Source organism: Loxodonta africana, chromosome 4, assembly GCF_030014295.1.
Source record: "Loxodonta africana isolate mLoxAfr1 chromosome 4, mLoxAfr1.hap2, whole genome shotgun sequence".
Taxonomy (NCBI): domain Eukaryota; kingdom Metazoa; phylum Chordata; class Mammalia; order Proboscidea; family Elephantidae; genus Loxodonta; species Loxodonta africana.
In genome coordinates, this window is record NC_087345.1 from 88,512,757 (window position 1) to 88,537,807 (window position 25,051).

The 25,051-nt window shown below is 38.4% G+C and overlaps 1 protein-coding gene across 1 annotated transcript in view; it reads right to left on the reverse strand.

The window, feature by feature from the left end:
* Window positions 1-438: 438 nt before the first annotated feature.
* SP1 (Sp1 transcription factor) overlaps window positions 439-25,051 on the reverse strand; it is a 38,957-nt gene continuing 14,344 nt past the window's right edge. The window contains exons 4-6 of the mRNA XM_064284136.1: window positions 9,565-9,733; window positions 6,997-7,196; window positions 439-6,551 (exon numbers count right to left, since the gene is read on the reverse strand). Of these exons, the coding sequence (XP_064140206.1) occupies window positions 6,238-6,551; window positions 6,997-7,196; window positions 9,565-9,733 (683 nt within the window). The 3' untranslated portion in view covers window positions 439-6,237. The remainder of the gene's footprint in view (window positions 6,552-6,996; window positions 7,197-9,564; window positions 9,734-25,051) is intronic.

Below are 25,051 nucleotides of genomic sequence, written 5' to 3' on the forward strand. Positions count from 1 at the left end.
TGGTGCAGGAATTTATAAGCCTAAAGCATCTTGTGTATCAGAAAGTAAGAAAAAGCTCAAAAAGCAAAAGAATAGGGACATGTCAAAGGGACATAGGAGCCAACCCAATGGCCAAAGCTGGGACAATGTGAGCAATAACATAGTAACGGATTATAACCCAAAGTATAAAATAAATGTACATGAATTCATGCTAATATAAATGATTGAATAAACAGACGAATCTTCCTTACAGAATTCTGGATATGTATACATTACCCTCTCCAGGAAGTAAAGCTTAGTACCCCTACCCCAACCCCATTGAGGCTGGGCAAGATTTACCGATTTGCTCCCTAAGAATAGAGCAGGGAGAAAAAAATCATTAACTTACAGTGGGGAGACCTGGCAACACTACCTTAACCAAGCAATGAAGGTTATCATCACCGATGTCATGTGAATATCACATACCCCTGATACATTATGATGAGAGGGCACCTCACCTCTCTGGTATTCTTTCCAAAAACCCATAAGCTCAGTCTTACGAGAAAAACATTAGACAAACCCAGAGTAGGGGATAGTCTAAAAGACACATGGGCAATACTCCTCAAGACTGTCAAGGTCATGAAAAACAAGAGAAACGTCACAGACCAGACTGGGGTAACATCATTGTAAAAACTGGTGAAACCCAAATAAAGTCTGGAGTTGAGCTAATGTACCAATGTCAGCTTCTTAGTTTTGACACATGTACCATGCTAATGTTAACAATAGCGGAAACTGAGTGAGGGGTATATGAAAACTCTCTGTACAATTTTTGCAACTTTTCTATAAATCTAAAATTATCCCCAAATTTGTTTAAAAAAAAGTTTATTAAAAAAAGTTGGGGCTGCCTCCATCCTCTTGGTCCTCCACATTTCTATGAAGTTGTGACACACTAACCTGGCCGTGGGATTGCTTACCTGGTAAGTGTGGTACAGCTGCACTGATTAACATGTATGGAAGCACAACATATTGTAGCTGGAAACCTTTGTTGGTTTCCGAATTTGAAGTTATAATAACCATATTCTTTCCCCCATTCCCAACCCTCAACACACCAGAGACATGGCTTTTTATTAAAAAACTTTTTTTTAATTGGTTTACAAAGAAGCTACAGACTACATTGAAACTAATCTTTGTACAAAAAGGCAAAAAAAAAAAAGAGAGAGAGAGCCCCAAAACACCCAGAGAAAAAAGGTAGGGGGGGAGACAAGACAGGAAGATATAAGAGAGCAGGAAGAAACTGAAAGACAAGAGATTAGCTTCATACATACACAAGACCAAGGAAAAGAGAGAAAAAAAAAAAAAAGCCCAAGAAAGATGAGAGTGCATTTAAAAGTATTTCCCCACACAGCCCTGGTGATAATCAGATTGGAACCAACAACAAACACAGCATGAGATTATTAAGAGGTTTAAAAAGGCAACAGTGGTATGGAGACTGGTTATTGCCAGTGTTAAGAGAGAAATAAACTTGTTTTAGGCACCAGAGATTGGAGCACCGCCCCTTCCCCCAGAGGATGACAGAGGAGGGAAGAGGAAGCAGGCCCTAGGGCAGCTGCCATGGGTATGTGTAGAAGGGGTATTCTCAGTCAATCTCAGCATATTTTCCCCAAAGTCTATATGCCCTAGATTCTGGTGAAGGCTATGGATGCCATTGGGAGAAAAGGGTAAGCAGAAATATGAAGGCCTGCCCTTGTCCACACCGTTCAAGGGCAGTTGCCGACAAAGTGGAGGAAGCCCATCCCCCAGGTGAAGGCACAGTGTAATTCCTGAAGGTGAAATATAGGAAAACACACACCCCAGGAGAGGTAGCAACAAAGTCCTCATTACCTGAAGCCCCAACCTAACCCCGTTTTTCCAATACTGAGCTGGAACTTAGGGGAGCTGCGGGACAGATCATCGTATCTGTTTCCTTAGCAGAGACAAGGAAGGCCGGGACTGTTCGATGATGAGGAAAGGGTAAAATGGAACAAAATACTCAATTCTCTCAAATGAACATTGAGAAGGAAATCTTTTTGGGTTTGGGGAAGTCAGACTGGAGAAGATGTAGGGAGAAATGAAGCCAAGGACTCCCTTCTTTTCCTTTCCCAGCCTTCAATCTGAGGCAAGTGAGCCAAATCTGGAAGAGGGAGTAGGAATTTAAGCTTAGGGCTGCTTACCGTCTTCCTGGGGACTGGTGTTTAGGGAAGGCAGACAAAGAAAAGAAACAGGTCAACCTCAAAGCTGGTCTGCTCATCCTCCTAGAAGAGGTCTGTACCCCAGGAGTAGAGCCAAGAGAGGCACCAGAGAGAGCACAGGCTCCCAAACAAAAGTAATAACCTGCCCATATTTTATCAGCAGATTTCAAAAGCAATGTTTTCCGGGGTTGGAGAAGTGCCATATCCTCCTCCCTCCCTTTCCCCAAAGCTACTGCTTCTACCTTTCATCCTTGCACACAGTTACTGGCTCTCTTCTAAGGGAGATGAAACTCTGAGATTTCAGGATTCTCCTCCCAGCCGCAAAAGACTACCCAGCTTCAGACAGGAGAAGCTGAGCTATACAAAGGGACCCTCACTTCAGGCAGCTACACTATCCTCATTTCCTTGGTATGTAATTTCCAAAAATCTTTTGATCTGATCCCAAGGTCCAAAAGGCATCAAGATACTTACAATCGAATGAAAACTTTAAGCAAGTAGCACCGGGGCTCCCCCAAAGCAAACAGGGGCGTGATGCGCACCCCTAGAAGAACCCCTCAAATAGTATATAAATTTATTGCGTCCTAGCAAAGATCTGCAACTTCCAGTATTCACATAACGTGAAGATATCAACAATACAAAATATATTCTGAAAGTCGAACACCTGCAGTTCATAGTGCTTTCTCAGATTTGTTAAAAAAATACAATGCTTAGTTTCCTATATAGGATATACAAAAGCAAAAAATATATATATGTATATAGTAGAAATAAATCAGCCATAGTAATTTACAGCTTTTGTCTCCAACCCTCCCCCAATCATAATCTTTACCCCACACTTCAGTCTATACTTTCTGGGATCAAGGGTTCTATTTACTCTGAACCAGGCTGAGAAACATCCATTAAATTGCGTATCTTCACAGCACCCACAGCTATACCAGCTGGGAGGCCCCTGAAGGAAGATGGTATGGGTTGTTACTGCTCTGGTTTAAAAGTGAGACAGTCAAATGTGATGAACAGATGAGCACGAATGGGTAACTTGAAAGGATAAGTGTATGAGTGCCTTAATATTACTACTCCTCTGGGTAACCTACCCCTGCAAGGTTTGGTCATTAAAAAAAACTAATAAAAAAAAAAAAAACAGAATCAATATGCCTGTCAGTTCCATTAATTTCTGCTGGCCAAAAATTCAGGGAAAGGGAATTTTCAGTAATGAGCTCCTGACTGAAGGAATGTAAACTCCTAACTTCCTGTGGAAAAGACAGTGGCTCACTGCTGCTGGGAGACAAAAGCAGAAGCTGTTTCAGTTTTGGGGCTAACTAAGATACTGAATCTGGAGCTTCCTTGGTGAGAAGGGAATAGGGAAAGCGGAAAGAAGAATTTAATATAAATTCACTTACAGTAATGCTAATGAAGTAGGTTGAGGATAAACCAGCAGCTTTCCATCCAAAAGAGAATCAACATCATCAATTAACCATCAAAAATCTTGCAGTCCTCAGCATCATTAAGCTAGTTTATATGCAATAATTTCATATTGGAGATTTCATTCCTTGAAATGCTCTAGAGCAAAACACTACACACTCCTGTGAGTTATCCTGCCCTTTCCTCCAAAAGATGCCAAAGTACATGATTACAGACATAAAATAATAGGTTCTGAATTCCACCTTTCAGTAGAGAAATGAGGGTTTCATAGTGGCTGTGCATGCATGCCTTTTACTTTAGCGTTAATGAATTAGATCTGGGGAAAGCTCCTTGCAATAGTTCCTGAGTATTGCAAACAGGATTCAGTCTGCGAGAAAGGACCAAATGAAGTGAACTATTGCTAAGAATATTAACAATTATTCTATATTAGGTTAAACAACAACAATACAAACTTATCCAAACCCTAATTTAGATGGATTTTATATAAAATATATAATAGAATCACAGCATCATCTATCTGTAGCCAAGGCAAAAAGACTTATGAAAAGAACTAGGACTCTGCCATAGATCTGGATGCTGGTTTCACTTTCAAACACAAAAACAGCTTCCTCTTTTAAAAGTGCAGTAGAACAGCCCCCATTCATAATTACAGCTGATTTAGCATAAGCAAAGAAATGACTTCAGGAACATACCCAGGTTTTAAGATAGATTTCTAGGTAATGGGCCTGAAAGGCATTTGATCTGGATTTGATTTACTTTCTAACAATTTCAAATATAATGTTTCATCCGTGTGTAGATATATACAGGCACGAACACACATTCGAACACAGTCATACACAAAAACTTCACTTTCTATCAGATCAGGGTAAATTTTTATTGCAGGTCTCTTTTAGAATTGGCTAACAGAAAACCTATCCCCCAATCTAACAGATTACACACATACGCACAGTCATTTCCACACTTCCTCACAGTGAAAAGCTCTCTGACAAGATACCAGAAGGTCAAGAGAGACAATGCTTTAATGGCTGGGCCTTGAGGACAATTCTGGTTGCATTTAAATCTTAGTGCCAAATGCACCAAGAGTTCCCTGCCGCTGTAATTTTTGGATCAGTCTCTTCTGGAATCAGGCCATGTAGAAAAGCAGGATGATTTCTCCCAATCTCTCCTGTAAACCACAGTGGTAAGACAAGATTTCTTTTTGTTCTGGGCTATCACTCCCATGATCCTGTGCTTCCTTTTCCCTTAAGAACCACCCAAGTACATACAGGAAGAGTTAAGGGAAGAGAACATAAGAACCACTGCCTTGCCACTAGTACATGCTCTGGAGCTCTACAGAATGGAAACCCACAACAGATTCATTAGCTGATGCTCCTTAGTAACTCAACGGGAAAGAAACTCTGAAGATGTTCAAAAGAAATGTATTTCCTTTCAGAATGAGAACACAAAGCCCACACAACAAAGCCTAGAGCTACCTTGGAAGGAAGACAGCTGTACAAAAGTCCAAATACTCCACTAACTCCTGAATCCAACTACTCTGAATCACCTCCTTTTCTGAACACATCGTTTTCCCATTGAAACCCCTATCTATTATTTAACCATCTTTGGACAGTTTATTCATTCTGATCCCAGATTATCACCTTCAGAGGGTCTCTTCTCCATTTATATAGAAAACTTCTGAATCTCGATGCTTAGAGCAGCTAGGGAAGGGAGGTGCCTTGACTCTCCAGCGCCAACAGGGTGCCTGCGTCAGTAGTTTTTTTAAACACTCCCCCCACAGCTACCTCAAGCATCAGCCTGGGCTTCAAGGCTTCTCTGTTCTGCTGCTAGGACTAAGGACTTAAAATATTGACAGAAGAGTATCGTTCAGGGATCACTACCAAAAATAAAACATGACGTGATCAGGTAAGAGAAGGGGAGATTGAATCAGGAAAGGAGCACAAGAAGCTGATCCCAAATAAAGACAAAATTAAGAGAGGAAAACATTATGTATGTATATATAAACTAAAAGCAGAGCATATGAATGCTTAATCTGGTGGGAAGCCAGGACAACATCTACAGAAAAGCTTGATGTGTCACAACAAGGCTCAGCCATAGGGAAATAAGGCAATATAAAAAATGACCAAGGTATTTTGGTCACAGAATGGTCTCCTTCCTCCTCCCAGCCAACCCCTGTGAATGCATCTCTATATATCTTTATATATATATATTTATATATATAATATAGAATCTGTTTTTTGTTAAAAAGTATTTCAATGATCATATATATTTATCAAGGCATGATGGCTTTAGGAAAGGGGAGGGGAATCCATCATGGGGGAGCTAAGATGGGAAAGGCAGGAAGGGGAGGCTGGGGTAAGAAGTGTAAGAGGAAACTGTCTGGGGTCAAACAAATGCTCATCAAAGGGTGGCACCAACAGAATTTTCACTAGTTTCACACTTCAAGGAGCCACTGATGATACAGGTGGGTGCCAAGACCCCATCTTTTCTCTCGCATCCCTCCCCCAATTCATCCCACCACCATACATGTTAATGCCTCATGGCTCTCTCTCCCACATGTCTCTTGGACCCATGCTACCTTACATCCCGGGGTTGATGGGTATGGCCCATATATGTCTCTGGCCCCGGGAGCCTGATCTCAGAAGCCATTGCCACTGATATTAATGGACTGCAGATCCGCCACCTGCATGACGTTGATGCCACTGTTGGCAAGACGAGCAATACCCTCAGGACAGATGGCCTCCATGGCTACCATATTGGTGGTAATAAGAGCTGAAGGAGTGGCAGTGCCACTGCCTTCTGAACCTGCCCCACTGTCCAGGGGCAAAGTGCCCACACTCAGGGCTACACCGGGGCCCCCTTTCTTATTCTGGTGGGTCTTGATATGCTTTGACAGATGGTCACTCCTCATGAAGCGCTTGGGACACTCAGGGCAGGCAAATTTCTTTTCACCTACATAAAGGAAGAAAAAGAAGGTAAGAAAGTTGACATCGTAAGAAGTGGGGATACCCTGGCCCGATTCACTGCCACTAAACTATATTAGGCAGAATAAGATGATAAGAACAAGAGAAAGCTGCCTTTTTTGCTTTTTGGGAGAGAAAAATAATATAAAGCTGGGGAGTACTCACTCAGTAAGGAAGGTGGAACTTAGCAGAAAGTTAAAGCAAAACAGAAACCATGAAGAATAATGGGTCAACTCTCCCCCTTAAAATTCCACTCAAAACCCTAGCTTCTTTCTTCTTGAACGTTTTCCAGATTAACCCCAATTCCATTTGTGGCTCATATATTCAGTTTCTAATGTATGTTTTTCTTAATTTTTTAGTTATTTCATACGTACATTTTATATCTTTCTATTTTGGTCTATTATTATTTCTTTCTTCCTCTGGTTTCTACTCACCTGTGTGTGTACGTTTGTGCCTCTGCAGCTCATCTGAGCGTGTGAAGCGTTTTCCACAGTATGACCAGGTACACATGAATGGTCTCTCGCCTGTGTGCCAACGCAAGTGTGCCCTTAGGTGTGAGGTCTTGCCATATACTTTGCCACAACCTTGGATGTGACAAATGTGCTGTTTCTTTTTGCCAGGGTCCCCAGAGCCCCTGCAAGTGAGGACACAATTATTTATCATTTATTCTAGAGACAGAATTAAACCACAAAGCATCAAGAGCAACTACTTAACCCACTCAAAACTAACGCAAATTATTATTTTAAAAAAGGGCTTTTCTTTAGTATCAGAAGATAAATCTTTATTTGATTATGGTTCTTAACACCCCAAATTCAAGTTGTAGGTTTGTTCTCTAATGGATATTTGTGCTTTCCTCCTCTACTGTTGCTTAATCAATGAGTTTCTCACTCAAAAATTTATACACAAATTGTTTTTGTGACATTGGTTGCATTCCCCACAATGTGTCAGCATTCTCCTCCTTTCCCTTTCCACTCCGGGTTCCCTGTGTCCATTCATCCAGTTTTCCTGTCCTTTCCTGCCTTCTCACCTTTGCTTTTGGGCAGGTATTGCCCATTTGGTCTCGTATACTTGACTGAACTAAGAAGCACATTCCTCAACTGTGTTATTTTTTATTTTATACGTCTGTATAATCTTTGGCTGAAAAGTGGCCTTTGGCAGTGGCTTCAGTTCTGAGTTAGCAGGGTGTCCAAGACCATAGTCTTGGGGATTCTTCAGTCTCTGTCAGACCACTAAGTCTGGCCTTTTTTTGTGAATTTGAATTGTGTTTTACATTCTTCTCCTGCTCTGTCCAGGACCCTCTATTGTGATCCCTGTCAGAGCCGCTGGTAGTAACACCATCTAGTTCTTCTGGGTGCTTAATTTTGATGTTTGAATGTTTGGATATTTCTCGTGCGACTTGTGCAGTTGGTGAGGCATTTTCTTGAAATTTTCAGGAAGTTTAAGTCTCAATCCAAGGAAATACTGTGATTTTGGTGATATTTTGGGCTGGGAACTTACTTAATGAGCAAGAGTTTTCTTTTTAAGACCTGGTGGAGAACTTTAAGGAAAATATAATATTTTGCAACTATATAAATTTTCTCCTAGAATAAGGGTCAAGAGGTAAAAATGGTGAAGACTGAAAACTGAAAAGCTGGGACAGTATTAGTGATTTCAGTGGAAGAAAAGGATGGGTTGGATCTAAGTTAAAAAAAGAGAACATCAAAACTGATTAAGCAAAAGGAGAGCAGAAAAGAGCAAATATCCAGTAGGGAAGAAACCTAACTAATTCAAAGTATATAAAGAAAAATTCCCTGTATAAAGAGATCCCAAGGTTCTCTCAAGAATTAGTTCTGCAAGGTTTTTTTTTGTCAGACCAATTTATTCCATGTGTGATCCATTAGTAGGCACTGGGGAGATTTCCAACAGGGATTTTACTTGGGTTTTAACAGCACGTTATTGGCAGGGGAAAAAAAACCCTAACAAAAATGAAATCACACTTAGGTGGAAATCAGACGATTTCCTTCAGAAACTTAAATCCACTTTAAGCTCTGCTAGAGAGAAACTGTACTTACTCAGTACTTTTGACTCAGGAGGACTTTGCTTTTCCTGTGACTTATGGTTGTGGTTAGGTGCCGTCAAGTTGGTTCTGACTCACTGTGACCCTACCGGACAGAGTATAACTGCCCTGTAGGGCTTCCAAGGAGCAGCTGGTGGATTTGAACTGTCGACCTTTTGGTTAGGAGCCAACCTCCTTAACCACTATGCCACCAGGGCTCCTTTTCTGTAACTTGGGTTAACCTATAAAGAATTCAAACTATTTTTTGTTTTGGTGCTTTTCCTGTTTCTTGTATTTTTGTACTTATTTGTATTGGGACAAAACTTCTAACAGATTTTTCAAAGGCATTTAAAAGACCAAGTGGCTTAGTTTACTCTTCCTATTATCTTTCAAAAGCAGTGACACTACAGGGAAAAGAATTTAGAACTCTCTAGAGATATTAAATAACAGGTATTACTAATGAAAAAATTCATCAGACCTTTGCTCTGTAGGACACTTTAGATTCTCTGATGGAAAGTTTTTCTATCTGGAGTAAGCATTTTTGTCTATTTTAAAGAAAGGCTCAAAAAACTTATGATTCCCACATAGCCACTATAAAAAAAAAAAAAATCATTACAGTAGGTAGGTAGGCGTAGTTTCTTTTTCTTTACAAGGCTGTTTAGCAGGCAACTTTGTTAAACCCATCTCAAAACAGACATTTGGTAGCAACTATCAGACCTGCTGGCTCACCTTATTTCCTTATCTCTAGGTGAAAGCAGACACCTATTAAGGTTCAAGGTCTTAATGGATGAAACAGCCAGAGCTGGAACCAAGATCCTGTAATACAATCTATTCAAATGTACCATCTCTGATCCCTTTGTAAAGCTGCTGAGTCTTAAACTTGAAAAAGTTAATCCTCTTTCTCTTATATCTAAACCCATTAACTTTTCTTTCTTATACTCTTAAGAGACTGAGTGGGTAAACTCACCTTCCTTCACTGTCTTTACAATAGGGACAGGTGCATGCTTCCCGCCGGGTCTTCCGACCAGGCTGGGGTTGGGGATCTGGGCTGTTTTCTCCTTCTTCTCCACCTGCTGTGTCATCGTGTATTCCATCACCACCAGCCCCATGGAGGCCAAGCTGACCTCCATGATCACCTGAAATTGGGAGAGAAGAGTCAAGGCGGAAAGCAGAGGAGGTCATTACAACTTCAGGCATTTAAGTGACATCCTACATTCACAGCACCATTTCTTCAAAGTTCTGAAGCCACATTCACTGATACCACTCATGCCTGACATCTAAAGAATCACCTTTGGAAAAAAGTCAATAAATATATGAAAATATGGTCAATCTCACAACTTTAAAAATGCAACTCTACTTATGATGAATTTTTTTCATTCTTCACATATCAGATTATAATACAGAGCACTTGTAAAAAAAAAGGCATTTTCATATACATGTGGTGGTAAATTGGTACAACCTTTGTGAAGGCCAATTTGGCAATATTATCAAAAATTTAAAAGCACATCTTTTTTGAACCAGCAATTCTGCTTTGAGCCAGCAGTGTCTAATGGATATACTCATAAGTACACAAAGATATGTGATGATAACGTTTCCTATAGCTCTGTAATAACGAAAAACTGGAAACAATCTAAATGTATACCATTAAGGAACTAAATAAGAAAATGATAGATTTATAAAACAGACAATTAAATAGCCACTAAAAAGAACAAAATAGTTATGTACTGTTATAGAAAGCTGCCTGGCAAATCTCTTATTCACTTCCAGGTATCTCCAGAGCTAAAGTTCTATGGAACCAACCAAATGGAAATGACTGAAAGTAAGGCTTCACGAGATTCCAAACCAGAAATCATACAAAATCTAAGTGTTTTAGTCATCTAGTGGTGCCATAACATAAAGACCACAAGTGGATGGCTTTAACAAAGAGAAATTCATTTTTTCAAAGTAAAGTAGGGTAAAAGTCCAAATTCAGAGCATCACTCCAGGGGAAGGCTCTATCTCTGTCAGCTCTGGAGGAAGGTCATTCTTGTCAATCTTTCCCTGGACTAGGAGTTTCTCTGCGCAGGAACCCCAGGTCCAAAGGACGTGCTCTGCTCAAGGTGCTTCTTTCTTGGTGCTATGAAGTCCCCCCTCTTTGCTAGCTTTCCTTTCCTTTTTATCTCTTGAAAGATAAAAGGTGATGCAGGCCACACCCCAGGGAAACCCTCTTTACACTGGGTCAAGGATGTGACCTGGTAAAGGTGTTAGAGTCCCACCCTAATCCTCTTTAACATCAAATTACAATCACAAAATGGAGGGCAACCAAAGAATACTGGGAATCACGGCCTAACCAAGTTGACACATATTTTTGGAGGCCACAATTCAGTTCATGACACTAAGCTAGCATGAGGCTTAGATGGTATAGACAGAAACTCATCACTCTGCCTTCTGAAAATGAGCAAAATTGTGGCTGAATATCCAGCAGAGAATAGTACATGTATATTTTTAACTTTGACACAATGAGGAGAGAAAAAAACTGATGTCAAAGTGAATTCTGTATAGCTAAGCTATACACTCCAAGAAGATTTTGATTTGGGACTGTATGTTTCTTAAAATGCTAAAAGAAAGAAAATATCGAGTGTACGTTCTAGTATGGTATTTGATGTCATGTGCTTTTACAAAAACTTTTTGTGATCTCACTATAATTTCTCTCCTGGTTAACACAGATAAATGCTACAGATCTGTAGGCCAGTGTTTTTCAAACTTTTAAAACTTGCAACCCACAGTAAAAAAAAATGATATCGTAACCTGGTACACACAGACTTAACTGAAACAAAAGTTTCACAAACAATACTTACCCTTATTATAAGCAGTGTATCCTGAAATTTTCTAGACTCTACTTTTTTCCTTAATGCTGGTCGTGGTCTAGTATATACTGACACAACTTAATTGGCCACTGCTGGACCAATAAGCAACATCATGATAAATGAAGAAAATACTGACGTTGTCAAGGATTTCATTTTACTTGGATCCAAAATCAACGCCCACAGAAGCAGCAGTCAAGAAATCAAACAGACAAATCTGCTGCAAAAGGCCTCGAAAGTGAGGATTAAGGTACACCTGACCCAAGCCATGGTATTTTCAACTGCCTCACATGGATGTGAAGGCTGGACAATGAATAAGGAAGACCGAAAAAGCATTGATGCCCCTGAACTATGGTGTTGGCAAAGAATATTGAATACACCATGGACTGCCAGAAGAATGAACAAAACTGTTTTGGAAGAAGTAAAGCTGGAATGATCCTTAGAAGCCACAATGGTGAGACTTGGTCTCACCTACTTTGGACATGTTATCAGGAGACACCCGTCCTTGGAGAAGGACCTCATGCTTGGTAAAGCAGAGGGTCAGCAAAGAAAAGGAAGACCCTCAACAAGATGGACTGACACAGTGGCTGCAACAACGGGCTCAGGCATAGTAACAATTTTGAGGATGGCGCAGGACCAGGCAGTGTTTCCTTCTGTTGTACACAGGGTCACTATGAGTCGGAAGTGACTTGATAGCACCTAACAACAACCTATTGATTTTAGGACCACTAATGGGTTTTTTTTTTTTTAATGGGTTACACCTGACATCTGAAAAACACTGCTCTAGGGTAATGGCTAAAACGTAATGTTTTATAGAGACAGATAACACTTTTCTCGAGTTTTCAAAGCATCTAATATATTAAGTATTCACTTACAAAAACAACCTGTAAACAAGTTAATAACTATTGATGTTTAAGATTCCAATAAATGGTAGGTGTTGAATTGCCTGCTTAATTTTATCTGTTTTATAAAGAAAGAAACTAAGCAACTGGGGGTCACTTAGGCTTAACATGTAAAAATCTAAGCTCTTGGTTTTACACTGTGCCTAATTCCCCACCTTTTCAGCTCATCAACATAGTTTTGAGTTACCATGCCTCCGCTTTTTGCTTTCCATTTAACTCTACCACTTTTAGGCAATAACTGATGACATTAAAATTCATTTAAATGTTCTGAGATTGTCATGACACTGGTGGAGCTAAAACTGGGAGGAAGTACTAGAGTATAGGGTTAAGAAGAGGTTTTGGAATAAGATAAACATAGATATGGATTCTTATACCACCATTTGATTTGCTTTCTAACAGCGAGCAGGCGACTTAACTTTTCTAGTTATCAATTTCTCCCATCAGAAAAATTTGGATAAAATATTATCAATCTGATAAAGTTGCAAAAAAAAAATAATAATAATACGGGTAAGGTGCTTCCGCACCGTTCCTGTCACACAGCAATCATTCAACGCACTGTAGATAATATTACTAGGGAAATAATCTTGAGGAGTAGCAAAACCAGTGAGGAATTGTGGCACAAGATATACATTTTGTTTAATCAACTGCTATTAAAATTTACTTGTTACTGAATGGAAACTCCCCCTAGTGGGGGTGGAGAATTTATATTTTGAATTATAAGTACGGCAGGCAAGGCAGGATATCTAGTACTGCCAGTGGATATGGATATCTACCAAATCACCTTTGGAAGAGAAATTTATGAGACTGTAGATCCAGCTATCCACTCTTGGTCTTTAGAAACAAGTCAAAATTGAGGAGCAAATAAGCAAACCAACATCTTCTTTCAACTACTTTCCAAGCTAACGTAATTCCACTAAAATTTGGGAAGCAGTTCATTATTCACCATAGTTCTCCCCTGTCCCATCTTCTACACAGTTAATTGGGAGGTAAACCTTCCTCCACTTTATTGAAATGTCGGAAAAAGTTTCAGGGCAGGCATTCGGTAAGGAGGGAAACAAAGAAATAATTAAGTAGTAGGACTCTAAAACTTTATCTCCAACCCACTTCCAAATTCTTACTAAACAGATGTCAAAACTAATATCCTCCTGGCTGCCACACCATAAATTCAAAGAATTATTTTTTAATATAAAAACTGGAAATGGGGTAACATAAAATGAACAGTTTCAAATTTCAAAAAAAAAAAAAAGAGTGAAATACCAACAAAGCACTAATATCAGACCAGAATCAGTTTCCAGCCCCCTTTAAAAAGTTTTAAAGAACAATTTTATCTTAAAATATGGCACTAACTAAGCAATGAAAAAAATTAAAAATTCTCCTTTCAATGATGGAAGCAAATTAGTAAACTAGAGCCACAGTTTAATGACAGCTTTGCCTGGCCCACTGTTTGGCTCTAGCATCAGGTTCTGAAATAGCAATAGCAGTTACACACTTTATTTCAGTTTCTTCAAAATGATAAAATGTGCCAAAGTCATGAACTTTCAAGCAGACCATGATAGGTCAAATATCCTATTCCTCTCTGAGAAGAAATTTGGGCAATAGTAAAATAAGATGAAATAAGAAAACGCCCCAGTAACTTTCAAAAGGCTGGTTCCTATGCACTTCCAAAGATACTGCAGGGCTAGAATTTTCCTTCCCCCTATTCAACTGTGTTCTTTAATTCAGTATTAATACAGAAAGGCTGAATCTGAAAACTATACCTATATTAAGCACATACTGGATGTTTCATTTTACACAACAGATTTAATCCCAAGAAGCATATCTCAGACAATGAAGTATTTATGTGGTCAGCCATGTTGAAACAAAATACTGGTAACATTTATCACTGACGTGTGAGGAACATCAGGAATCCAGAATTCAGGGGGAAAAAAGTCTCTAGGTAACAGAAATAGATGTTTCATAATACATGGTACTTTTTTTTTAAATACTGTAATAATAATTTTACCTATCTGGTTTCCTAGTCAAAAGTGAATTAGAAGTTGCAAATTAGAGAGGAAGAGGGAAAGAGAATATAAGGGAATAGAAAAATTGTACTGTTAATGACAGAAAAACTGACAGCTAAGAATGATAAAATTTAATACTAAAAAATTATATTACTTGACCTTCGAAATTTATCCCCATTATCAACTATTTTGTTACTGTGAGGTACAGTTAATGTAGGAGAGACAGGATAAATACTTCATTGTTTTTAATTATCAGTTTTCAAAATAATGGTTTCCTAGAATCCTCTAAAAATGACCAATGAGTTTTCCTTTTCTTAAACATCAGGTTCATTGCGATACAATTTACACATAACAAAATTCACTCTTTTGATAAGTTTAGACCAGGGATTCTCTAGTGGGAACAATTTTGCTCCCCAGGAGACATCTGTCAATGTCTGGAGACTTTTTTTTTTTAAGTAATTTTTATTGTGCTTTAAGTGAAAGTTTACAAACCAAGTCAGTCTCTCACACAAAAACCCATATACACCTTGCTATATGCTCCCAATTTTTTTCTATTTTCTATTTTTTATACACTCCCAATTACTCTCCCCCTAATGAGACAGCCTGTTCTCTCCCTCCACTCTCTCTTTTCGTGTGCTTTCGCCAGCTTCTAACCCCCTCCACCCTAGTCTCAAGTGTCCACCTGACTGGAGACATTTTTGATTGTCACATCTGCTATCTGGTGCTGCTAAATATTCCCACATAACAAAGGATTATCTGGTTCAAAATGTCAACAGATTGTGTGCCTAGATTGAGAAACCCTGGTTTAGAAAATGTATACAGTAGTCTAAACACTACTGTAAGCAAGATATAGAACACCTGCACCTCAAAAAGTTCCCTCATGCCCCTTGCCGTCCATCTGTTTCTTTTTTGTCTAACTGTGAAAATTCATGGATTTAAACATATCTGATCCATTGCACTTATTATCCCCATTGATGCTTAAACTGACCCACACTTAGGCCACAGAGACATATGCACATCAGCTTCCGAGTCCTTTGGATATGATCTCTGTAGCCTTCTTTACTTTCTTGTGTGAAAAGATACTCCATGTCTGGTATATTAATTTTCGGCTCCAAACCTAGGATCAGGTATTTCTTTAAGTATTCCTAAGTTCTTTTAATGGGTAACAGTATTTAAACACCAAATCCGGTTCTTCAGTTATTCTGGTTATTTGAAGCTCTAGTAGATTCCACAGAAAGGAATCATGTGAATACGTCCCTGAGTGTTTATGTTAGTATTAAATTGTCTGTGGCCTTTATACTTGATGGTCTATCTGTCTGTATATAAAATTCTTGGCTCAAATTTCATTTCTTTGCTTCTCTTAAATTTTAATCCACTGTCTTCTGGCACTAAACATGCTGTCACAAGTCTGATGACAATTAATTTTCCTTTCATTTATAAGTGAATAGGTCTTTTTGCTAGGATGCACAAATCATTTATTCCCCTTAAAGTCCACTAGTTTTCTAGAATATATCTCAGCATTGGCCATTCTGGGTCAATCTCCCCAGGTGTACTTTGGGAAAGTCTTCTTCCTGTTCCACAGCTTTGGTTTGCCTCCTTTGGAACTTTGTTCATATGAATGCTGGTTCTTCTTTGCCTATATGTGTATCATTTTACCTCTTTTAGCTCTCTTGTATCTTTTATTAAAATTTATTGAATTTACCAAATTAAAATTTATTATATACTATGTATAAAAATATTAAAATTTTACTTTGTCTCTTTCTTTTATTGAGACATCTGCTATGCTTATTTACTTACTCATGTTCCTTTTAGGTTCACCTTTATTTTTGAAATTATTTTCTCATCTATTTCTTATTTTTTCCTGAGGTCTGCCACTTTTCAAATTCTCTTCTTTTCCAATTACCTCATCTGAGTTTTTTTAAATTTGAATTTATACTTTTCCTTCATAAATTCTATCATTTCCTTAATATCTTTTTAGATTATTTTGAACCACTAGGTTACTGAACATCTCAGATCTATCCTGAAGTATAATGCTGTCAGTTACAGGATAATATCCATATAACTACTACAAGAAGACCAGTTAAAATACAACTATTACTCAAATTTATGCCCCAATCACTAAGGCCAAAGGTGAAAAAAGAAAATATTTTTACCAACTCCTGCAGTCTGAAATTGATCAAACATGCAATCAAGATGCACTGATAATTTTTTTGTTTGGTGATAGGAATGCCAAAGTTGGAAACAAAGAAGAAAGAACAGTAGTTGGAAAATAAGGCCTTGGTAACAGAAACAATGCTGGAGATCGCAAGATCAACAACTTCTTCACAGTAAATATCTTTTTTCAACAACATAAACCGTGACTATATATGAGGACCTCGCCAAACGGAATACGCAAAAATCAAATCAGCTATATTTTTGGAAACAGACAATGGAAAAGCTCAATATCATCAGTCAGAACGAGGTCAGAGGCTGACTGAGAAACACACCATCAATTGCTCACGTGCAAGTTCAAGTGGAGGCTGAAGAAAATTAGAATAAGTCAACAAGAGCCAAAATATGACCTTGAGTATAACCCACGAATTTAGAGACCACCTCAAGAACAGAATTAATGCACTGAACACTTAAGACCGAAGACAGGTGAGTTGTGCAAGGACATCATACCGGTAGAAAGCAAGAGGGCATCAAAAAGACAGGAGACGAAGAAAAGACCAAAATGGATGTCAGAAGAACCTCTGAAACTTGCTCTTGATCGTAGAGTAGCTAAAGCGAATGGAAAAATGATGACGTAAAAGAGCAGAACCGAAGACTTCAAAAGGTGCCTTAAGAAGACAAAGTATTATAATGAAATGTGCAGACCTTGAGTTAGAAAACCAAAAGGGAAGAATATGCTCAGTATTTCTCAAGCTGAAAAACCTGAAGAAAAAATTCAAGCCTCAAGTTGCAATACTGAAGGATTCTATGGGCAAAATACTGAAAGACACAGGGAGCATCCAAAGAAGTTGGAAGGAATGCAGATTCACCATACCAAAAGGAATTGATCGACATTCACCCATTTCAGGAGGTAGCATGTGATCAAGAACCAAATGGTACTGAGGGAAGAGTTCCAAGTTGCACTGAAGGTTTTGGTAAAAACAAGGCTGAAGGAATTTATTGAGTATCAACTGAGATGTTTCAACAAATGGATGTAGCACTGGAAGTGCTCACTCCTCTATGCCAAGAAATTTGGAGGACAGCTGTCTGGCCAACTGACTGGCAAAGATTCATATCTGTGCCTGTTCCAAAGAAAGGCGATCCAAAAGAATGAGGAAATTATCGAATAGTATCATTAATATCACATGCAAGTAAAATTTTACTGAAGATCATTCGAAAATGGTTACAGCACTACATTGAAAAGGAACCTCCAGAAATGCAAGCCTTATTGAGAAAAGGACGTGGAACAAGGCATATCGCTGCTGATGTCAGACAGATCTTGGCTGAAGGCAGAGAATACCAGACAGATGTTTACCTATGTTTTACTGAATATGCAAAGGCATTTGTCTGTGGATCACAACAAATTATTGATAACACTGCCAAGAATGAGAATTCCAAACCAAATAAAACAAAACCCACTACCATCTAGTTGATTCCAACTCATGGTGACCCTATAGGACTGAGTAGAACTGCCCCATAGAGTTTCCAAAGAGCACCCGGAAGATTCGAACTGTCGACCTCTTGGTTAGTGGCCGTAGTACTAGGGCTATCAGTATGGATGGCATCTCAACATAAAGAAAAAAAAATCTTCAAAACTGGACCAATAAGCAACATCGTGATAAACAGAGAAAATATTTAAGTTGTCAATAACTTCATTTTACTTGGATCCACAATCAATGCCCATGGAAGCAGCAGTCAAGAAACCAAACAATGAGTTGCACTAAGCAAATCTGCTGCAAAAGACCTCTTTTAAAGTGTTAAAAAGAAAAAATGTCACTTTGAGGACTAAGGTGCACCTGACCCAAGACAAGCCATGGTATTTTCAATCGCCTCATATACTCACAAAAGCTGGACAGCAAGGAAGACTGAAGAAGAATTGATGCCTTTTAATTATGATGTTGGCAAAGAATGAACAAATCTGTCTTGGAGGAAATACAGCCAGAATGCTCCTTAGAAGCAATGATGGCAAGACTTCATTTCAAGTAATCTGGACATGTTATGAGGAGGGACCAGTCCCTGGAGAAGGACATGATGCTTCATAAAGTAGAGGCTCAGTGAAAAAGAGGAAGACACTCAATGAGATGGATTGGCACGGTGGCTGCAACAATAAGCTCAAACACAGCAACGATTTTAAGGATGGCACAGGACCAGGCAGTGCCTTGTTCAGTTGTACACAGAGTAGCTGTGAGTCAGAACCAACTTGATGATGCCTAAAAACATTTTTTATATCAAACAGATAACAGCTTTTAATTTTCTTCGTCCAACTCCCAGAATTATATTATAAGTGAGTGAGCATCTAACAAAAAAATTTAATGGTGAGAATTTATTAAATTAGATCACACAATAATAGAGAATGGGCACCAAAGACTTATTTGCTCTGTGCCAGAATACAAGCCCTTGCTCATTCATGAGTAACCTGTGCTCCACACAAATCCATAACTTGTTTCTACGCTTACTTCTTCCATACTGTCTTCCCTGATTATCGATAAAATTACAGTATACACGTACACATAAAACCATAATTAATAAGCCTTACTATATATACAAACATCAACAAACTTGTCTCCTTCAATATGTACAGTCCTTTAAAACTTATCCCTACGTGCCCTATACCATATGGACCTCTTATGTAGACTGCAGAAATGTTTATCAATTGTTTACTGTCTATTGTTCCATGTACTATACTAGGCTCTGACGATTCAAAGACACTGTTCTTGCTATTCAAGAGCTGACAGCTTATTAAAGAAGACAGAAACAGAAAATTTCAATATAATGTGATAAACGTTATAGTAAAAGGCATTCAAAGGATGTTCTAGTACTGTAAAGAGTAATTTCCCCAGCCTCAAATTGCAGAAGCGACATCTTAGAGGAGGTGACACTTGGGCCAAACTTTAAAGAAAGAATAGGAGTTAGCCAGGTGAAGAATGGTGGCAAGAGGAGGATGTTCAAGGCAGAGGGAACACAATGAACAGAGTAAAGGAATGCTGCATAGAAAGAACATGGTGTGCAGGGATGGAGGTGGGGTGGAGGAAGAAGAGGTGAGAGATGAACTTCGAAACAGGTATTATTAGATGCTAGACAGGTATTAAAATTTAAAAAAAAATTTTTAAGTGATAGAAAATACGGCATAGAGAAACAAGCACTTTCATACAGTTCCCAGTAGTATAAGCGCACAAAAACATAAGCAGGAAAACATCACAGTGTGTGTGTAGGGCTTTTGGCAATATAGATCAAGTCTTCCAGGTGTGACTAATCTTCTAGGAATAAGGACTATGTGTCAGATGCTGTATTAGGCTCAGGGGTGGTTAAAATAGATATAATCCTGACCATTATAGAGCTTGTATCTCACTGGGAAGATACAAAATGAAATAAACAAGTATAATATATGCTCTATAATTTGTATAATAAAGTACTAATAAGATGTTCTGACAAAAGAAGCATAAGAGTTGAATGGAGAAGTATTAGAAGAAAAAAAAGTAGAGTATTCCATTAGATAATGTCGAGAAATAATAAAGGTCTCAAGTAGGCAAACAGCTGCAGTGATGAAGAGAAGGACATGGATAAGAAATATTTAGGAGTAAAAATAGAATTTAGTAGTTGAATAACAGAAACTTCAATAATGTCTGGGGTAAATAAGTCAAACAGCAAGGCTGCCATGAACAAAAAAGGGACAAAAGATATTCCTAAGATCTTTCAAAGATACAGGCTAAATAACTCATCAAAACTGAATCTAACCTAGCAATTCTACTTCTAAGTATATACCCAAGGGAAGTGAAAATATTTCCACACAAAAACTTGTACGCAAATGTTCATAGCAACATTACTCACAATAGCCGAAAAATGGAAACAACTCAAATATCCATCAACTGACGAATGGGCAAACAAAATGTGGTATGTCCATACAATGAAATATTATTTGGAAATATAAAAGAATGAAGTACTGTTACTTGCTACAACATGAATCTTGAAAATATTATGCTAAGTTAAAGAAACCAGTCACAAAAGACCATACATTATATGATTCTATTTATATGAAACATCCAAAATAGGCAAACGTATAGAGACAGAAAGTAGATTTGCGGTTGCCTAAAAAAAAAAAAAAAATTGGGGGGGCTAGGGGTTGGGGGCAGGAATGGGGAATGACTGCTAATGGAGGTGGGGTATTTCTTTTTGGGGTGATGAAAATGTTCTTTGTTTGTGTTGATGGTTGCACAACTACTAAATATACTAAAAACCACTGAACTACACACTAATGAATTATGTGGGGTATGTGAGTTACAGCTCAATAAAGCTGTTCAAAGAAAGTACGGTTCAAAAAATTCTAAAGAAAAGGTTCAAAGAGGGAAATTGAGGAAAAAAAAATCTGAACCTAGATTGCGGGGTGGGGGGTGCCACAGAAATAGGGAAGGAAGATAAAAACACACTTTATATTTAAGACTGCAGTCAAGGAGCCACAATCTAAGAGATAACACACATTAAGAGAATGGGAGTTATCTCCGGTTGCCCTTTTTGCTCTAGATGTCAGGAGACTCAGAGACAAATCTGATGTTCAAAATAACTTCAACTGTTACCACACTTCGAAAATAATTCTGGGTAAAGTTCAATGTTTACAAAATTGTTAAAACAGGCACACAAACGTTCACATACTACAAACTAAAATACAAAAACATACACGTAGTAAAATGACTGAAAGGACAGACTAGAAGGAAATTCAACAAAACACTAACATTGGTTTCTTTAAATGATAGGTTGCCTTCTTCCTATTTTTTAATATTAATTACAATGAAAAATAAAGGAGGGGGAGTTAAGTACATATATTTTTAAATATGGAGGAAAGAAATGAATTATCAAACTTTTAGAAGGTATCCCTATGTTACAGGATTTTTTAAGCCATCAAAGAAATCACAAAAGATTAATTCATTTGACATATAAAAATAGATGGCTTCTGTACTAAAAAAATAAGCACCTACCAGCCAAAAGACAGTGACTCATAAAATAAATAATACTGCCATGAGTACTGTACTCCTCTAAACAAGCATCTAAATGAGACCTAACATTTACCCTAGACCAAAAATGAGACGGTAAGGGGGAAGAAAAAAAACCAAACCCATTACTCTCGAGTCAATTCAGACTCACAGCAACCCTGTAAGACAGAATAGAACTGCCCCGTAGGTTTTCCAAGGAGCGGCTGGTGGATTTGAACTGCTGTCCTTTTGGTTAGCAGCCAATCTCTTAAGCACTGTGCCACCACAGCTCCACAGGGCACAAGAAAGCTAGATTAATAGAGACAGAACAACCAGAATGGAAATAATGAGAATGCTGACACACTGTGAAAAGTATAACCAATGTTACTGAGTAATACAGACCAAACAAAAAACCAAACCCATTGCCATCAAGTCAACTGTTAAATGAGAACTTAATTTGCTATGTAAATTTTCTCCAAATCACAATGAAATATTTTTTTAAAAAATAAGCAAACAAGAGTTTGAGGAAGTTGTTTTCAGCAAATTTGAAAAGGAATTAATTTCTTAAAGTTCAGGCAAATGGCAAATAAAAAAAAAAACCTACAACCAACAAAACTGAGCCTATGTGCCCCCTCCCTTTTGATTAACAGTGTTCTACAGATTTAAGAACTAGCTCTTCACAACTCAGAAAACAGGCAGCTTTCCTTACATACAGGGCAATCAGCACAATGGTGGCAAAGGCTCTCACCAGCAGGTGTCACTGTACCTAAGTGATAACAAACAACCAAACTTTGCCATGGAGTCAATTTCGACGGCAACGGGTTAAGACCTTATAGGACAGAGTAGAACCGGCCCATAAGATTTCCAAGGAGCACCTGGTGGATTCAAAAGGTCGGCAGCCATAGCTCTTAACCACTAAGCCACCAGGATTTCCAACTAGGCAATAGATGGGTATTTTTTAAAGTCCACCCTCCCAGGCAAGAGATTTAAATATGAAGAAGGGAGAGAGGGGGAAGTGGTTTGTATGGGGGTGACACAAATTTTAAATGGGACCATTTGAGAAAGTACAAAATAATTCTGATGCCTCCACTGAAACTAGATTTTTTTTCAGCTTTGGTAGTTTCCTTACTAGTTTTACATTATCCATTATGAATCCAAAGGTACAGATTTCCCCATTTTTCAAGTCCAAGAAAATCAAGGATTTGGAAATTTGATTATCAGTAACATCATTCTGTCCTGTAGGGTCACTATGAGTAGGAATTAACTCAACTGCAACAGGTTTAGTTTGGTGATAGGTAACATACTGAGAATCTTGTGAATTCCAAGACTTTCACCTATTTTCCTGTCAATATCATTCTATAGTGAAAATTGTTTTCCAAGGCAGAGATATTAATTGGAATTCTCTTATCATCTCCCCCAGCTCTCACCATAGTGATGATTTCCTGGGGAAAGCTACTAACTTTAGCATCCCTCCCCAAACTAGCTATGATTACCTATTATTCAGATTGATAAAATAAAAAATTCATTTAAAATATAATACATACATAGCATATAGAGGGAAAAGGTAGAGGAGAGAGCATAAAGGTTAAGAGAACATAGTCAGGGACCAAACTGCTGGGCTGAGGGCTGTAGGGCCCAAGGTCTTGGGGAATATCTAGCTCAACTGGCATAACATAGTTTATAAAAAAAATGTTCTACATTCTATTTTGGTGAGTAGTGTCTGGGGTCTGACAAGCCTGTGAGCGGCCCTCTAGGACACTCCACTGGTCTCACCCGTTACGGAGCAAGGAAGAATAAAGAAAACTAAAGACACAAGGGAAAGATTAGTCCAAAGGACTAATGGACCCCATCTACCATGGCGTCTACCAGACTGAGTCCAGTACAGTGAGATAGCGCCCAGCTACCACCACTGACTGCTCTGACAGGGATCACAATAGAGGGTCCTGGACAGAGCTGGAGAAAAATGTAGAACAAAATTCTAACTCAAAAAGAAAGGCCACACTTGCTGGCCTGACAAAGACTGGAGAAACCCTGAGAGTGTGGCTCCCAAACACCCTTTCAGCTCAGTAATAAGGTCACTGCTGAGGTTCACCCTTTAGCCAAAGACTGAACAGGCCCAGGGAACAAAATAAGACTAAAGGGGCGCACCAGCCCTGGGACAGGGATTGGAAGGCAGGAGGGAACAGGAAAACTGGTAACAGGGAACCCAGGGTTGAGAAGGGAGAGCGTTGACATGTCGTGGGGTTGTTAACCAATGTCATAGAACAAAGTGTATACTGTTTGATGAAAAACTAGTTTATTCTGTAAACCTTCATCTAAAATTCAATAAAAATAAAAATTAAAAAAGGAAAGAGAATACAGCCAGTTTTTGGTTTACTAAAAGAACAGCAAGAGTGTTCCAGAGGAGAGTGACAATTTTGGACTTTGTTTCACACCCCTATCATTTCTGTGAATCAAAGGAGTATGAACATAATTAATTCCTTCCATTTGGGTTTTAATCAGGTTCTTATAACTGACTGTTGCACTGTTCAGATTTATTAATTGATATTTAAAAATTAATGAGAGACTTTGATGCTTAAAATTAATAGGGTCATTACATACACACTGTAATATACTGTAATGGTTCAACAGAACAAATCTAGGTTTGACTCCTAGTTTCACCATTTATTAGCTAAATGACTTTGAGCAAGTTACTTATCCTCACTGGGCCTCAGTTTCCTCACTGGCAAAAAGGATATAATTATATATATTATGAAAATAAGCTCTCATTGTGATGTTTAATTTTTTTTCTTCCATCTACACATGAACCTTTACTATCCACCTAGGGGAGTCCTTTGTAACATCAAATTCAATTGTCAATATTTCTAAAATAGCAGCAATAAAAGAATATTGTAAAACAAACAAAATATGAAATGCACAGGAATCTACCATTTTGTTTCTCACCACTGGATTTACCATTGAAAAAGGATGACCATGTCAGAGCCTGCAAGCTATACTTCATCTGTTAAAAATAGCTTGGGGTTGATTAATAATGCAGAAATAACCTTTCTGAATGTACAAGGCTGTCTTGAAGGAAGAAACAATACAGATTAAATTTCCTATTTTCAGAAAATTTTCTGGATAAACTATAGAATAAGCTGCTATGTAATAAAGCATGAGAGAATGCAGTAGAAAAGCAGAGACCTCTGGGGGAAAAAAAAACCAAACCTGTTCCTGTTGATTCTGACTCAAAGCGACCCTGTAAGACAGAGTAGAACCACCCCATAGGGTTTTCAAGGAGTGGATTTGAACTGCCAATCTTTTGTTTAGCAGCCGAACTCTTTACCACTGTGCCACTAGGGCTCCTCCCAGATTCCATTTAAATAGTCATCGACATGGTGGATACATTTTTATGATAACCTACCTGTACTACTAAACCTGTTGCCGTCAAGTCGATTATGACTCATACCGACCCTACAGGACAGAGTAGAACTGCCCCACAGTTTCCAAGGAGCACCTGGTGGATTGAAACTGCCAACCCTTTTGTTAGCAGCCGTAGCTCTTAACCACTATGCC